We start from the raw sequence: 17,516 nt of genomic DNA, 5'->3' as shown, positions 1-17,516 counted from the left end.
GCTCCTACAGTCAAGCCCAACTGGCCTTCGAAGCCAAATGCTCTGGGGGCTCCCCCTCCCAATGCTGGACCCCCCCAGGCCGGGGAGCTTGATGTGGGACTCAGAGCTCTCACTCCTGTGGGAGAACATTTTAAAAAAATATTTACTTATTTATTTGGTTGCATTGGGTCTTAGCTGTGGCTTGCGGGCTCCTTCGTTGCGGCACATGAACCCTTAGTTGCGGCATGCATGTGGGATCTGGTTTCCTGACCAGGGATCAAACCTGGGCCCCCTGCATTGGGAGCAAGGTGTCCTAACCACTGTGCCACCAGGGAAGTGCCCTGTGGGAGAACTTCTGCAATATAATTATTGTCCAGTTTGTGGTTTGCCCACCTGGGTGGTATGGGATTTGATTATATTGCAAGTGAACCCCTCCTACTGTCTCGTTGTGGTTTCGTCATGTCTTTGGATGTAGAACATCTGGTTTTGGAAGGTTCCAGTCTTTTATTTTGATGGTTGTTCAGCAGTTGTGATTTTGGTGTGCTCATGAGAGGAGGTGAGCTCAAAGTCCTTCTACCTCACCATCTTTTCTTTCCTACTGATTTTTAAAAAATAATAATTATTTTTTTTTGCTGCATTGGGTCTCCGTTGCTGCACGCAGCTTTCTCCGGTTGTGGCGAGCAGGGGCTACTCTTCGTTGTGGTGTACGTGCTTCTCATAGTGGTGGCTTCTCTTGTTGCAGTTTCCCATCGATTTTAATAAATCTATAAAAGGGTCTTATATAGAAAAGATTTCTAAAATTTTTGTGCACGGTAATGAAACCATGCCCCACAGGGTTGACAGAGACTGGTGACTAACGGAAGTTCCCGAGCTCCTCACAGAACAGCAGCAAAGGGAACAGCTTAAAAACCCCTGTGGCCTGCTTTCACTGAGCAAGCTCACTTTGGTTATTTTCCTTTTCTTCCTCTTTAAATGCACGCCTCCCAGCCTCCCGTTGCCCAGGAACTTGTAATCAGCTCCTGCCCGATGCGAGCTGGCTAGGACTGGTTGGGACCACTGCTCCTGAAACTGGGCCTTGGGGTTCCCATGAACGGCCTCTGCCGCCAGAAGTCTCCACCCTCAGATGGCGCTCGGTGCCTCCACTGTGAACGTGCAGACGCACGAGCCCAGATGACCCCGCACAGAACACCCAACACCTCATCTGTCCCCACTCCCAAGACCACCCTGCTCACAACACACATACCCCGAGCCCCTTGCCTTCGGGCAGGCAGACCTGAGACTCGTTCTCCTGTCTCTTCGCTTGGCTGCCTTAGGAATAAAGTCTTTCTCAGCTGCAAACCTTGGCCTCTCAGCATTTGGCTTGTTGCATGTTGGGCCAATGGGCCTGGTCCAGTAACAGTAACTGAACAACTTCTTAGCTCTTTCATTCTTACATCCCCCCAGAAACAACTGTTTATGTGATGCTTACCTGATATATTTCAGGAACAGCAAAAGAAATGAACCTGACCCCTGACCCCAGTGTTGTACTTAGAAGTGCGAGGCCCCATCCCAAGTGTGTCACGTCACTGGCTTTACAGCCAGCTGGGAGGGAAGGGCCAGTGCCTGTATTTCCCATGACAAGCTTGAGGGACATGAATCTGTCCCTGGTACGTGGCAAGTAAAGGGCTGGGCAGAACCAGGCCGGAGGCTAGGCTGTCTGGTTCAGGGCACCCAGGTGACAGCAGCCGACGGGGAGGGGAGGTGCCCTCCACAGGCCACTGGGCAGGACCCCCCACCCCAGCCCCCCACGGCGGCTTCAGTGGAAGTTCACTCAAGTTCATCCTGGCACAAAGGATTTTGGTGTTAAAACTTCCTGAAGGAAAAGGTCTAGCATTATGTTGATATGTGATATTCACCAAAACCTGACTGTGGAAAAGAAAATCTTGAGAACATGGAAGGAAATGCCTTTTAAGTAAAGTACACTCTTGTTCAGAAACTCTAAGAATTAAAAATAAAATTGAAAACCACCCCCACAAATTTAGGATGATTTTATTTACAAAACAGGTTCTTTTGTTTTACAAAAATTACAAAATACGACAAAAATAGAAATAGCTTCTTGGACTGTTGGGAACTACTTCTAAGCAACCAATGAGTTAAAACCCCGATGGTCTTCCTCTTTTGAAGAGCGATGACGGCAACGCTCATCTGCGCTTTATGTCTCCCCAGAGCCCCGCGGCTGTGGGCTGCCTCTGGCGGGAGGGCCGGTCAGGCCAGAGTCTGGAGCAGCAAGATCTTCTCGTTGACGCAGAACCTGTGCAGCACCAGCGTCAAGTTCTCCCCACAGCGGGACACCTGGCGCTCCATGGCCAGGCGGAAGTCCTCCTTCACGCCCTTGGTGATGCCCCGGGTGACCGTGTGGTGCCTGGGGCAGCGACAGGGAAACAAACAGACACCACAGTTAGCACGGCAGCACGGGTCAGTGACTCTGGGGCAGGAGAACAGGCTGCCTCAAATCTAGCGAAGAGTTTAAAAAAGCAAAAAGCCCCAACCAAACAGCCTCCACTGCCCGTTCCTCTTCAGAAAGACTTAAAGCCGGAGAGTCGTCTTCCCCACTCAGGAAAAGGCTATTCTAAACATCGCATGTTTGGCGAGGTGCTGCCTGCTTGGCTTCTAACTTCTGCAGCCCTGACGCTGTACTTCCCTCTGTGACTTGTGCACAGTTCAGTTACTTGGGGCTGACGGAGTCCAGACCACCCTGGCCACACAGTTCGGGTCCAGCCAGGCCAGCTGAGCGCAGAGGCAGCAGTGGGGAGGGGGATGCCTGAGCGAGCGTGGCCATGGCCGCAGCCCCCGGCCGGTGCCCCGTGTCAGGCTGCGGGCCACAGGCGTGTCTCTCTCCCTGTGATGCCAGGATGGGACAGCTCCTCCAGGTCTTTTTGCAAAGAAGCAGGAGGACCTGGGGCCCCAAGACAAGAGTCCGGCACCGGCAGGGAGAGAGCAGCAGAGTCGCTGATGCAAAGCTTCCTGAGGGCCTGCTGGGGCCCGGGAGCCCTGCATGCTGGGCTGGGCTGGGCCGGGCCGGTGGGAGCACAGGTGGGTCCTTCACAACGCCCTGGAGGGTGGGCTTCAGAGAAGGAAATTACAGAGGAAACCCCAGGAAACTCCAAACACCAAAATGAAGGAAGCAAAAGAAAAACCTAGCAAAATTCAATGGGTTCAATCAAAAGGAAAGGCGTTTTAACTACCAGTTAGTAATTTGGTAGATTTAGACGAACAGAAGCCACCTCCATCCTCCACTCCCACTGCCTAACTTCCCTAAGACACAGTCATGGGGGTTTAAAATTAGATTTTTAGGTACTGGCCAAGATTAAACTGTTGAAACCACTCTAAAATGTTGCTGTTTTTAAAACTTGAATTATATAAAATAAGTACAACAGAAGTCAGAAAGTTGCAATGTAATAGAAGGAAAAAGAAAACCAAAACAGGCTTTGTTAGAAGGGCAAGATATTACAGGACACCCTACAACGCCCATGGACAGTTTATAGAACCACACAGTGAGACAGCACAGCCAGTTCTCTGTGGACATCTCTAATCAGGTCTGGCTGGTGACTCAGTAGTAAGTACAGTGTCAGTGAGCCCCGCTGGGAGCTCATGCAGCCCCTTTATGCTGCCCTGAGATACTGCTCTCAGGGGACCCAGACTGCAACCCCAAATGGGAGCCCTCCCTCTGACCCACTGAAAGACGCTGGTATTTGCAGACACTGAGCTAAAGGGCATGGATGGCTCCAAGCACACGCTCCCCTTAATACTAGTAAAAATGTAATAAAATGCTGTGTCCTGCTGGTCACGGGCCAAAGGTGTTTCCACATATGAAGAGTGGTACAACCCAACTGTATTTCTATCAGAGTCTTTATTGCTCTGGCAAGTTTGGATGAAGAAGAGGACGAATTAGCTTTTGTGGTTTAAGACCAGGATAAGTCAACTAGTAAATGCAGCATTCTAGCCTACCAAATATTTTCAATCCGGACAGGTAAGGTCAGAAAAAACAGTACCAGTGGCAGGAAGATACTGTGCTTATGCCCATTTAGACCAAGACCTCAACACTAATACGAAAATCTGAGAATAAAAATTTACTTAGAGTAAGTTTCAGCATCCTTAAATATTTAGGACCGAATGCCTTATGTTTTACCAAAAGAGAATCATAATTTAGTGCCTAATCTAATGTGTACTTAGTCTTACACAGTTTTATATAACGTTCACTTATTTCCAGATCCATAATGATTTTTAAATTGAACACAAAAACACTGGCAACTTATGGAAAAAAATAAGAAATGTTACAATATTACAACCAGATGGTTTGCCAAGGAATGCAGAACAAATTAAAAAATTAAATAAAGCATGAAAAAGAGCACTGAGGAACAAAGAGCTGAAAACCATGGGCAGTAAAACATGTCGACAAACAGTACACTATGAGCAGGTGTGTCCACTTGGTACCTGTCAGCAGTCTGTATGCTGGGCTGAAGCACAGGTAAGAATTCCTGCTGCAGTAACCCCATGGGAGGGCTAGAAGGCCTTTAAAAAACAGCAAACAGCGGCATTCAAACACCCACACCGACTCAGCCTGCACTTAAAAACAACACTCCAGAGAAAACGCATGAGACGGGGGGCAGGCTGCACAGAACCGCCAGCCTCAGGCCTCGAGCAGCTGTTTCGGGAGGACAGAGGCTACCAGCCCCCGCGCTGCACGGCTGTGGCCCACATGGGTCCACAGGCCTCTCGGCTGCCGGTCCCCGGCTCAGCCCGCTGAGATCTGGCATGAAAAGCAAGAGCCAGGGGAGAGGACGGGGAGATGCCATGGAACGGCCGTGGAGAGAATCTCAAATCCAGCGCCTTTGCTCTCCACGCTTGCCACGTCCATGCCGATCCCAGAAAGACACCCGTGACTTTTTAGAACCATCTTTGATGGGACTGAAGCCCCAGACTGAAGAGGCCCTTTCAAGAGGACTGGAGAGGCTGGCAATGTTTTTGATAAAGAAAGGTTGAGTTTAAATTTCAAAAAGTATTGAGAAAAGGAACAGATGGGGGAAAACAAGAGTCTGGGCCATGGCTTTGTGGGATTCTGTAACAACAGAAATGAGTACATTAGCCGGGTGATCACCTCTGAGAACGTCATCACGCACCCAGTTCGGGGCACACACAGGACATGGGTTTCTGTGTCACCCAGGGTACTGCAAGCATCAGCACAGAAGCATTTCTCTACTTCAAAATACATGAGAGCAGCACGCGTAGGTAAGAATCAGAGCTCGTCCCTCCTGCCAGTCAGGCCCCCGTGCCCTCAGCACTGGTACCGTACCTGCTGCAGCCCAGACGCCACAACCAGGACAGACTCACAGCCTCACCTGAGGGAAGGCTGGACTCTGCTCCCTGCATCTCTGCGCTCGGCTGGAGGGCCCCCCAAAAGGTCCACAATGGCTTCAGACAATTTGTTTGCGACCCAAAGGGAAAAGGAATGTGACAGTTTTACTCAAGATCCCGACCATACCTCAACTGTCTCAGGCGGCCCGCTTCTCCACGGTAGCTTCTCGTGAGAAATTTGGAAGGCAGGTTTCAAATGAACCCTGGGACTCACACTGTCAGCTCACTAAGCAACAGCCCCTAGTCCTGCTTCCAAACTGACAGGGCAGCAGGTTTCCTAAGAGACTTAATGGTCTTCTACAGGGAGTTAGAAGAAATTAAGGGTTTCTTTAACTAAGGACACCGTCTGCGTGCCCAACAGCCCTCGCCTTCACTACTCGTCCGAGGGCTTTTCTGCATGTTCCCGTGTCGCTGTGCAGCTCTATAAGACTGGCTGGAGAAGACAGGTTCAGTAGAATGAAGTCTGAGACTCACCGCTGATTTTCTGACAGCCTCTTCTCTCACATTCACAGCTAAGCATTATCTAGTGTGAGGATTATTAAACTAAGGTTTAATCTAAGTAAACGGAGTTGATTCTACTGAGGTTGTCTCCGTATTATGACAATTTGTATGGTGAGCATTAATGGGAATTAAAGAAAAAGCTATTAAAGGTATGTTTGTGTGTCCAGCCTCAAAACCTGCAAATTACAACGTAAAAGGGGTTACCTAGGCTTCCGTGTCAAAAAGCCATCTTTACTCTCAAGCATGGTGAAGAATATTTTGAATCACGCAATTATTTTCCCCACGTTCTAGGGGAGCTACCAGAGTGAGAAGATGAGCATGTCTGGTCCCCTTGCCTGAGCCAGCTAACGTATAAAGGTCTTGCGCTTTCATGTCAAATGCTCAGAATCTTTAGTAACGTTTGCAAGGTGAAGGACAAGCACCCCACCTTCCCATTCCCGACAGGACACCGTGCTGCCTGGATGCCCCAGCCCCGAGGCTACGGGAGTCCAGAGGGACACTTCTTACTTCCCTCTCGACAACACTCCCCAAAGACAGCACGAGATGCGGATTTTGGCTTTGCGCTGAAAACTCGTCCCTTTCACAAGTGAGGGAAAAAGGAGAATCTGTCAGCCTCAGCAACACTTTCTTCTCACTCGGGGTTCGGTCTCCTGCAGTGACTCTGATCCTGACCCACACACGCTGAACGTGCAGGACGCAGAGGAGGAGGTATGGACATCACACTACGCGAGGCGTCTGCAGCACAGAGGATGTACTGTCCAAACTGCAATGAGGACTGAAGGGCAGAAGCAAGGGCATTTAAAAATCATAAATGGTCACTGATTTCATCCAGGAGTGGGGAGTGCCAAGACCAAACCCCACCCCGCTGAGCGGGCAGGTGCTCAGCAGGGCTTCAGTCAACACTGAGGCCCAAGTACAGTGTGGAAGTTAGGTCTGCAGTTTTTCCCAGTCCAGCTCAACTTTAGTTAAGCATGGCTTTTCTTAATTAAAAGCACCCTACTTCTAATCAGAAATTATAGGATCAGTCTGTAAGTTTTGGAACAGAAAAGATACCATGAGTAAGACTTTTGTCCAGTGAAGTAAGTATCAAAAGTGACAGAACTACCCCAATTTAAACAATGTTCTATCAGAAATGTAGTTAAGGAAATGCCAAGTCTTTCAAAAGGATTCCCGGAATCAAATCTACTCTCCAAAACAGAGACCAGGTTTGTATTCCTTTCTAATGACTGTGTGCAAGCCACGGACATTTACAAACGTTTCCCACAAGCACACGAAGGCGGGCGCTCAGCACGGAGGGCAGGAGGCGGTGCCCTTACTTGATCAGCATCCCTTGATTGGGCAGGAGTTCCAGATGGATCTTCCCACCTTCCTGAGTTCTCAGGTAGGCGAACTCCTCCAGCATGTCGATATCTGAGGCCAGATTCAGGGAACCACGTGAGAAATCATGGAGCCCTGCTCTCCTGGAGGAGCAGACTGGCTCGCAGCCACTGAGAGACCTGCCCACGGCGACTGCACCAACAACCCAGCGCTGCCTGAGTCCAGACCCAGCGGTTCCTATGCCAGCCCAACGCCCTCACAAAGAGAAACATGTTCCTCAGGTAGCTGACTGAGCAGAGCCTATAGGGTCCCAAGAGCAGAATCTTCTGTTTTCTTAGTAAGAAAGAGGCGGTAGAGGTGCTATACACACCGCCCCCCTCCCCCTGGCCCAAAGGTTAAGAAATGCTGCTCTAGGTACCTGGAGAGGGATGTCAGACGCCTTGCAACTCAAAAGTAATGTATTAAGAGAAGCAGACCTTTCCCTAACCAACAGTATGAAATACAATGCTCCCCCACACGAAAGCCAGTGCTGGGTGGAGGAGATTCTCTGGCGGGTGCCCCACGGGCCACCAGCTGCTGTTGTAACCCCAGACCCCAGGGGCCCTGTTCCCAGAGGAAGGCCAACAGAGAATCACAGTCTATGGCCCCAGCAGTCACCCTGGGCCTGCAGGGAGCCTGCAGGCTCTTACTTCAGGCACCCTGGGTACCTTCCTAAGAAGCCACTTGAAGTGGAAAATGCAACAGGGCTGTCCACGTTCCTGATTCCTCTTTGAAGCCATTCATGACTTTCACAAAACCAGCTGCCACAATCCCATTTTAAGTCACCATTCCTTCTCCTTTTCCCCCAAATTACCAAAAGCATTATTTCTACCCCAAATGGTTCGTTCATTTTTGTACCAAGCATTTCTTCTGCTCAAACAAGAAAAAGGATACTTGTAACATAATTGAAAAAATTCTCATATTGGAAGTTTCCTTGCTGGCAAATCTTATTGACGGCTTTCAAGAAAAGGGTCTCTCCCCGCGGCCACTCCTGCTGAAGCAGCACGATCACATGCCCCAGCGCCAGGTCGTCTCTGCTGTCTGTGAAGGCTCTCAGCTGCAGGACAGAGGGGAGGGAGTCACGGGGTGATCTCACACATGCCCGATACCACCTCCCCCAAAACACTTGCAGGGAAGTGCATGACTACGGTCACTAGTCAGAAGGGACAGCAGAAGTCAAGCCTGCCTGGCAAATGTCACCGCTGCCGGCGAGGAGGGGCCCCACCACAGAACCCGGCTCCCCGGCACCCTCGTGAGCATCCTGGCGGGAGTGGGACATGCAGGGTGGGCCCGAGGCTCTGAACGCGGGGATGAGGGTGCGAGGAAGGTGAGCGGTCTGGGCAACAGAGTATTTGGGACTTCTTTTAAGGGGCCGGGGGGGGGATGGAGGGCGGGTGAGAGGCCCCCTTAGACAGAGGGGTCTGAGGAGACTGTGGGACTGGGGAGAAAGGCCGGCGGGAGCCACGGGAAGGAGGATGCAGGGGTGTGAAGTGAGAAGCTGTCAAAGGGCTTCTGGTTCTAAACCGGCAGCTGTGCCTGAAGTCACTTCAAATTGTTTCTGCCGCTCAATGCTTCAGATCAAGAGTCAGGTTTGGGGTATAATTGCTTTACAATGGTGTGTTAGTTTCTGCTTTATAACAAAGTGAATCAGTTATACATAAACATATGTTCCCATATCTCTTCCCTCTTGCGTCTCCCTCCCTCCCACCCTCCCAATAAAGATGTTAAAAAAAAAAGGGGGGGCGGGGATAGGACGAGATGAATAACTTAAATGTCCATCACCAAGAGAAAGACTAAATACGTTGTGGTACACATCAATAAAGTGGACACAGCCATTCAAAAAAAAAAAAAAAAAGAGTCAGGTTTGGGAATTACCACCCTGAAGGGGAGACCCGACACTGCTGCCCGCTTGAGCCTTCGTAGACAATTCAGCCTGTCCACCCCAGGCCTCCGCTCCCCACAGCCCGGTCCTTAGGCTTTCCTGACTCTGCTGGGCCTCTGCACGTGCCCAGCCTCATGCCCTATCCCTGTGATAATGAACTCACATCCCTCCATAAGCCCAACAGCACTTGTGCTCCCTTCTTCTGTAGCTAATATATCCTGACTCGTAGGCTAATTGATAAAATATTTACTGGACGCTACCACAGGCAAGGTTATTTGTGTATCCACCCCACTATTACCTGTAAATTATCTGCCCCACTGTTACCCATAAACCTCTCGAGGATGGGGATTATTTCCTACTCATCTTTGCCTAGTGCAGTCGATATTTAATAAATATTTGTTAATTCCTTGCCCATGTGCTTTCCTCACTACACCACCCTGTTTTCAAAGGACTAAACTAACATTTGTGCCTAAGGCTCTCAATTCAAGTCATTCCAGGTCATCAGAACAATCCTGCAGATTAATTTCCTTTACACTAATCAACGTGAAGCTTACCTTAAAACAAGCTAACATTAAATGCAGGCAATAGGGCATGATAGCCTTGCTGGTACAAGGCAGCAGCTTCAGATCTGAACCTAAGAAAAGTCCACAATATATCTGTTAGTAGCAAAGAAAAGAGCTTTGAGAAGCAAATGTTTAAAGTGCTTTCCTTAAAAGGAAAAGGATAAGCAACAATCACACGGTCTCAACACAGTTAAACCACAATTACATTTAGTGAAGGTGAAACTGGTTTTTCAATCGTCTCTGGATTTCATTTCTCAATCTAAATTTCTAAAGTTGCTTAAATACTTATTATTATGAAACATTTCAAATACATAGAAAATGACAGAGATTATTACAAACAGCAGAGTGCTCACCACTCAGCTGTATAAAATGCTGACATCTGCTTTAGTTTTAGATTTTAATATAAAGCATCGCAAGCTCACTTCTCTTCTGATGCCACTCCTGCCTCCCTCCTGAGAGAAGACTGCTATTCTGAACGGGGGTTCATCATTCCTGTGCACACTGCCTGCTTTTAACACAGGAATCTATATTCACGCACTGCAGAGAAACGTCTCGTGTGTTTTCAGTCTACTATATAAATGGTGTCATAGCGTACGTATCCTTCTGCAGATTGTTTTTGGTACTAATAACTGTGGCTCTAGCTCATTGGTTTTCTGTGTTACGTAGTGTTCTGTTGGTTACACTGACCACACCTGATTTATCCATTCTTTTATGGTAAACACTGAGTATTCCAATTTTTCACTATTACCAACAATGCTGAAATAAACATTCTTATATATATTTTCTTGTGCACTTGTGGAAAAAACTTTAAGCAATGGTTGTTTTTCAAACCAAGACCATAGTCCTTTCCTTTAATGCTGTGTGCTCTTTCTATCCTAAATCCTCTCTACCCCAGAGGCAAGAAGTTGCAAGAAATAAATATGCTTTTCACGTGGCAACCCTGTGCACACACACTTACACATGTTCATACAGCTGGCTTCTGAGCAACAGGTCTGAATTGCACGGGTCCACTTATACATGGATTTTTCAGTAAATACAGTGTCTGCATTTTCATCTTACAGATCTCTAAATGAACTAACTGTGGGGACAAGTTTGTATTGGATTAGAGATCACAACATGTGGAATCAAAAGAATTGCGGTCTGAGCCCTGATTTTATCCAAACTGTTCCAGCTTCCTGCCCTAGGCTGAGTCACTGGTCAGTTCCTGTTTTTGAGGCAGAGAGCAGTACCCAGATTTTCGACCGCTGCGGGGAGGGGTGGGTCTGAGCCCCTGGGTTAACTCCTGCATTGTTCAAGGGTCAACTGCGTGTCTAAAAAGGTTCATGAAATAAAATTTACCCTTTTTAGTGGAGATACATTCATTTTAATAATACTGTTACAGTCTATCTCATTAAAAAAGAAAATTTCTATGGGAAATTCATGACCTAGTAGGTGAGGGCCCAAATTTGGAGATCACTGATCTAAAGTCTATACCTGGAAGGGGCACATAACCAGGTAGTGAGATATGCAACTTGGTACTGCTAAACTGCTCTCCAAAGTGACCATATGAATCTATGCACCTTCCAGAAGCACGTGGGCGATGCGTATCTTCACGTCCTGATGGTCAATACGGCCACCCTTTACTCTCTGCATCCTGATGTAAAATGATAGCTTATTGTTTTAATCTGAATTTCCTGTATTAATAATAGGTGGAGAATCTTTCCAAGTAGTTTTTGGCCATTTGGCTTCTGTGAATCTGTTGTTCATATTTTTTGCCTATTTTTCTATGGGGGGTTGGTTATTTGTTTCTTATAGGAGCTCTTTCAACATTCTGGATACTAATTTTTTGTTGAATATATAAGTATATAAATATATAAATTGTGCTGGACAATTTTCTTATAGTCTATAGCTTTTCACTTTGATCATAATATCTTTTGTTGGTATTTTGATTTTAACGTGATCAAATTCACTAATCTTTTATGTCGTGTGCTCTTTGTAGCCTAAATCCTTCTCTAACTAGAAAGCAACAAGGATCGTCTTCTGTATTTTCCTCTAAAAGTTTAAAAGTTTTAGTTTTAATATTTAAATCTTAAAATTTAAAGGGTTCTTGTGTAGTATGAAGGAGGAATCTCTTTTCTGTCATTTTTGTATTTGGATAATCAACTGTAACAGTACCACTTACAGGATAAATTCATTCTTCCTCCCCTGAACTGTAATGCTTCCAGTTTCTTCGTTCTCTATTCTGTTCCTGGGGTCAATCTCTACGCCAATGCTACACTTTAAAATCAGTCTTGATGTCCGCTAGGTCAAGTCTTACCCACCTGATCTGTTTCTGTTCCACAGAGATATTCATTTTTGAAGGGGTCTGGGCTATGTCTAGTTTTTTCAGCCTTTTGTTGTAGAAAATCCCAAACATATAAAAAGTAAACAGAATAGTATAATGAACTCCCAATAAGTATCAAAACTGTCATGCTTTTGTCTTCTAGAAAGCTTTTAGTGTCCTAAGGAACCTACTACCAGTCTCAAAGAAATTTTCTTCTAAAAAAATGTTATCATTTAGCTTCTCCATTTAGTCTCTGTGCTCCAGCTCAAATTAATTTTTGGGAAAAATGTGAGGTAGGAGGTGAGGATCTTTTTTTCCTCTACATGAAGATCCCTTTGTTCCAGCACCATTTGTTGAAAAGGCTTTACTTTCTCCATTGAATTACTTTGGCGTCTTCATGGAAAATCATTTGACCATACTTATGTGGGTCCATTTCTGGATTCTCCAATCTTGTGCCAATACTGTCTGGATAACTGTAGCTTTATATTAAACGCTGCTATCAGGTAGGGTCACTTGTCATTTTGTTAGTCTTTTTCAAAACTGTTGTAGTATTTCCATATAAATTTTAGAATCAGTTTGTCAACTTCTGTTAAAAAAAAAGTCTGCTGGGATTTTGACTGGGATTGCACTGAATCTATAAAGACATTTGGGGAGAACTGGTATCCTAACAATATTGAGTCTTCTCACCTACAAACATAATTTTGCATATCTTTCATTAAATTTATCCCTAAGTATTTTATGGGGTTTGATGTTATTCTATTTGGAGATTCCTTGACTTTTCTACGTAGCCAAATATGTAGCTGTGAATAAAAACGGTTCTTTTTCAACCTTTCTTTTTCTTGCTTATTGTGTTTGCTAGAATCTCCAGGATGTTGAATTGAGGTGCTGACAGCAGACACCCCTGTACTGCTGCTGGTCTTGGGGAAAGCATTCAATATTTCATAGTTAAGAATGATGCTGAGGAAGTTTCCTCCTATCTCTAGTTTACTAAGATTTTAAAAAAATCATGAATGATAAATGCAGACATAATTGAATTCTGTCTGCATCTATTAAGATAATCTTATGATTTTTCTCCTTTAATCTGCTAATGTGGTGAACTGCAGTGACTGGTTTTCCTGTGTTAAACCACCTTTGCATTTCCGGTATACTTGGCCATTATGTATTATCTTTCTTATATATTGCTGTATTTGCTTATATTTTCTTAAGAATTTTGGCATCTAAGATCATGATAGACACTGGCCTTTAATGTTCTTCTCTTGTTTGGTTTTGCTATCAGGGTTATGTTTGTCTTAAAAACTGAATTGGTAAGTGTTCCCTCTTTCTCTGTTTTCTCCAAAAGTGTGTACAGGATTGGAGTTATTTCTTACTAAATGCTTGACAAGATTCACAGTGAAGCCAAACGGGCCTGGAGTTTTCTTTGTGGGAAAGTTTTTGACAACAAAATTTAATTTCTTTGATAGATATAAAACATTCAGATTTTCTATTTCATTTTGTGTCTGTTTTGGTAAGTTGTGTTTTTCAAGGAATTCTTTCCATTTCACCTAAATTGTTAAATTTATTGGCATAAAGTTATTCACAACCTATTCTCTTACTGTCCTTCTGGTTTCAGCACGATCTGGAGTGACATTCCCTCTTCCATTCCTGATATTGGTTATTTGTATTTACTACCTTCCTGGTCCATCTTGTTAGGGGTTCATCAATTTCATTATTTTTTTTCAGAAAACCGACTTTTTGCTTTATTAATTTCCTCTATTTTTTTTTCTATTTCATTAGTTTCTGCTCTTGTCTTTATTAGTCCCCATTTTCTACTTGGCTTGGGTTTGACAGATTATCTTTTTCCAACTTCTAAGATGGAAGTTAGATCATGACAGTGGGGCTCTCTTCCTTTCCTAGGAAGCATCACAGCTCAATTTACGTAGTTTTTCAACAATGAGCAACTTGAGGTAAAGCTCAAAACAGCCCGAGAGACAAGCTAAGAGATCCTTCTCAACTAAGTATTACAAGATTTCCTAGAATTGGTAAAGACAGGAAAAGGAGCTCACTGATATTCTTCAAAGAGCCAACAAACTCAGGAACTGATGAGAACTTCGGAAGAAGGACAGATGTATGGCTGCTTATGAAATCAGAGCCACGAAAAGCTTGGCGAGCACTTCACTTCTTATACAATTTGTCAAGCTCTGCAGATCACATGGTATTACGTTGTCAGGAATTACAAAAAATTCCCAGCCTTAGGTCCTAAAGCTATTTCTATAAAATAAAAATAAAATTTGTCACTGTACCTTTTCTAAACTTGGGCTTTATTTTTGAGGGTTCTTCCTGTGACTTGCCTCCATCCTGGATGGGGAGGACCATGTAGCACATCAAATCAAGGACTTTCTCACACGTCATCTAGAGAAGACAAGACCAGAAGGAACTAACTGAAAGTTTCTGACTGAAACCAAATCTACGTAACTAAAACCTATGCAGCACAAGTGGGGCCACCTGTGCACAGAGCTTGGGAGCATGGCCCCAGGACGCCATGTGACCAGTACTGTCTGCTTGACACCGTGTAGAAAAATAACTGAGATCAAATCCATGTACTAGACCATTCAGGGAACACTAACTCATTCTTCCCTGTTAAAAAACAAAAGAACAAAACCTAAAAATTAATCAAGTATTAACTAAACTACCAAAGTGTTTCACAGCACAGTGGAATCCAAAAGAAGTATGTCCCTATCTTAAGGACATTTACTAACTCACTGAATAGAAAAATTAACAAAATGGGACACATGGTGGCGGACTAAAATGTTAATTTAAAACTAAGTAGAAACACCCACAGACTAAACTAGCAGGAAAAATTTCAGGCAGGGAGGTGATCTAAGCCTTAAAGGGGGGCAGGATCTGAAATATGGAAAAGAGAAAAACGGGTTTTCAAAGGAGGAGAGAAAGACGACGTGGGGAAGGCTTTCTACTGGTTTTGGCAATTCCCTTGAGGGGAAGGAGGGCGTGGTTTAGGAAACAGACATGAAACTGGACCAATGACGTGCTGCTGGATGAGAGGCGGCCCCAGGTGCCCATGGAGCAGGTGGTCTCAAGCCACAGAGAGCAGGGCATCACCTTCTGTCCACCCATCAAATTCCAGTAGTAACAGTCAGAATCGGCTGAGGGAGCATTTCCTGTGTGTCAGGCACAACCCCCTACTACCCCCATTTTACAGATGACGAAGTGGAATCTTCCCAACCTTTTTCATGTCTTGGCACTTCCAGAAAATAGTATTTGTAAGGCTGCTCAGAGCTGGCAGCAAATGATCTGGGGCTTAGCTGCCCAAGCCACAGCTAACTGCCTGGGGCTGAGGGGTCGGTATCCTGGCACATCCAGAATCACCCATGGCCACAGGGTCATGAAGCTCCAGCTTTGAGAGATCGGCAGCTGGGGAGTTAAGAACTTGAACCCTGGAGTTAGACAGGTCACAGCGCTAGTGAGTAGTGAGACCGGGAGTTAACTCAGAATCATATGCCGCCATCCTTCCTTCAATACCCACCTTCTTTCCCCGAGGGTGTGGGCCTGGGCGAAACCACCCTTCCCTGAATGACTGCTGTATGACTGCTGTGCACAGGTCTGAGGCAAACTGCTAGTACTGGATTTTTAACTGTCTTACATAAACACCTGCACTTCTCTCTCCAACTCAAATTAGATGTCCTTGAACACAGGGATCCCACCCTGGGGCACCCAGGAAGCCAACACCTCGATGAAATGGAATGATGACAGTAATGTTGTAGAGAGCTGACCATAACTTATAGGGTTGGAAAAATGGTTACAGGCAACAAACTCAGTTAAAAGCCATGGGTTAGGGTGGTGGCAGTGGAAATAAAAGGCACTATGCCAAAAGCACTGGTGCCCCATCCTGGAAGAGACAAAAGGACCAGCTTGAGTAAGAGTCTCTGTGACTTGACAGGTGGTGTCTAAGGTCCAGAGAACTAAGGAAATGCACATCTGGACATGCTGAGTCCCAGCCAAAGACAGGCAGTCAGAGACTCAGGAATCGGGTAAGGTAGAAACCAAAGATAAAAGTCTAAGAGCGACCCGCACGGAGGTGGTAACAGGAGCCCTCAGAGAGAATGAGTCTGCGTAGCTTAATCAAATCTACCAGTTTATCGTACGTTCCCTCGTACCGTGCACGGCTGTCTAATTCTACACGACACGTGTGTATCTGTGTGCGTAACTATGTGCTCTCTTAAGTTCGCAAAAGGAATCAATTGAAACTTAGAATTAGGCACCTGACAACGTAAGTGATAGAAAAGCATTTCAATTTTAAATGCACATACTTCACATACTTATTAACTTTTTCTTTCTAAAATTCATCACGGCAAATTGTAAATCATATTTCAAAGTTCAAGTGAAAAAATTTAATTTAGCGTTTTTAATCACAAAGTAATCAACTTAATCTCTATAGAGAGACAAGAAGAAATCCGAGTTGGTGTGTTAAGGTGTGACCTGAATCTATCCAGTAACTGTGCGTATAAAGCCGCGCTGGTCACGCTCACCGCATGCAGGTGTTTACTGCGGACCGAAGCTGTGCGGCCACCATGCAAGGAGGGGCTCACAGCATGGAGAAGGCAGGTCTGTTCATACAGCTGCTCCTGCAACACCCCTAAGAGGTGTCACCACCACGTAAAAAGAGAACCTGAGTTCAGATATGCTATTGTGAATCTCCATCTCCCACTGGGTGAAGGCCTCTTCTGTCCAAGTACAAGAGGACTGACTCCACTCTAAAGGGATTCCAGGCAAGAAAGTAAAAATCATCCTCAAACAAATGGAATAATGAGCGGGAAATGTGAAAAGTATGGAAGCCTAACTTGAGGGAAGCTATAGAAAGGAGGAAATTAAACAGCATCACTAACCTTTTCACCAGCAGATGAGATAATAAAATCTAGGCAGAAAGAGCAAGCTTCAAGTAAACATGCACTGAATTAAAAAGCCACTCTGGGAAAAAAAAAGAAAGCCCCAAGGTTACCGAGTGCGCCTGCACGTCCCCATACCAGGCACCCAGTACTCACTCTGTACTCCCCCAAGGCAAAGTGGCAGGTCGCCAGCTGGATGAGCGCCCTCTGATGCTCCAAGGTCCCCTGTCCCGAGATCTGTGGCTGAGGAAGCGGTCCCTGGAGAGCGGCCAAGTGGTGCAGGCTGGCTATGGCCTTTTTATATTGACCCTTAGAAAGTCACAGCAAGGAGGGAAACACAGTGCCATTAAAGAATCTCCAGAGCTAATTACGCCCCTAGCAAGCAACCACAAATCAGGCACCTGTGCTTAATCATTTGAGGAGGGAATGGACACAGCTACAGAATCAAACCAACTTAGCTAAAGCTACGTGGAGGATCTGTAGGGGGACTTCATAAATACAAAGATTTTTCTTTCTAGTCTTAATTCTTGAGACTAAATAAAATGACACAAGCTCTTTGGTAGCGTACATTTTGGATATACCACTTCTTTATGAATATTTTACTACTAATACCATTTCTCCTCATGAAGGCTGGAAGCTGCAACCTGCCCATTTCAACA

General features: G+C 45.6%; 1 protein-coding gene across 10 annotated transcripts in view; it reads right to left on the bottom strand.

The window, feature by feature from the left end:
• Positions 1–1,991: 1,991 nt before the first annotated feature.
• The window catches only part of INTS10 (integrator complex subunit 10), a 36,863-nt gene continuing 21,338 nt past the window's right edge, over positions 1,992–17,516 (bottom strand). For 6 of the 10 annotated variants that reach the window (XM_033415416.2, XM_033415417.2, XM_033415418.2 and 3 more), the window contains 7 exons: positions 17,014–17,166; positions 14,257–14,365; positions 9,667–9,746; positions 8,125–8,287; positions 7,191–7,284; positions 4,453–4,530; positions 1,992–2,380 (listed from right to left, as the gene is read on the bottom strand). In XM_033415416.2, the coding sequence (XP_033271307.1) occupies positions 2,224–2,380; positions 4,453–4,530; positions 7,191–7,284; positions 8,125–8,287; positions 9,667–9,746; positions 14,257–14,365; positions 17,014–17,166 (834 nt within the window). In that variant the 3' untranslated portion in view covers positions 1,992–2,223. The remainder of the gene's footprint in view (positions 2,381–4,452; positions 4,531–7,190; positions 7,285–8,124; positions 8,288–9,666; positions 9,747–14,256; positions 14,366–17,013; positions 17,167–17,516) is intronic. The other 4 variants (XM_033415419.2, XM_012538785.3, XM_033415422.2 and 1 more) reach the window with 2 other exon arrangements.

This window comes from Orcinus orca, chromosome 21 (genome assembly GCF_937001465.1).
Source record: "Orcinus orca chromosome 21, mOrcOrc1.1, whole genome shotgun sequence".
NCBI classification, from domain to species: Eukaryota; Metazoa; Chordata; class Mammalia; order Artiodactyla; family Delphinidae; genus Orcinus; species Orcinus orca.
This window is presented reverse-complemented; position numbering and strand designations above follow the sequence as displayed.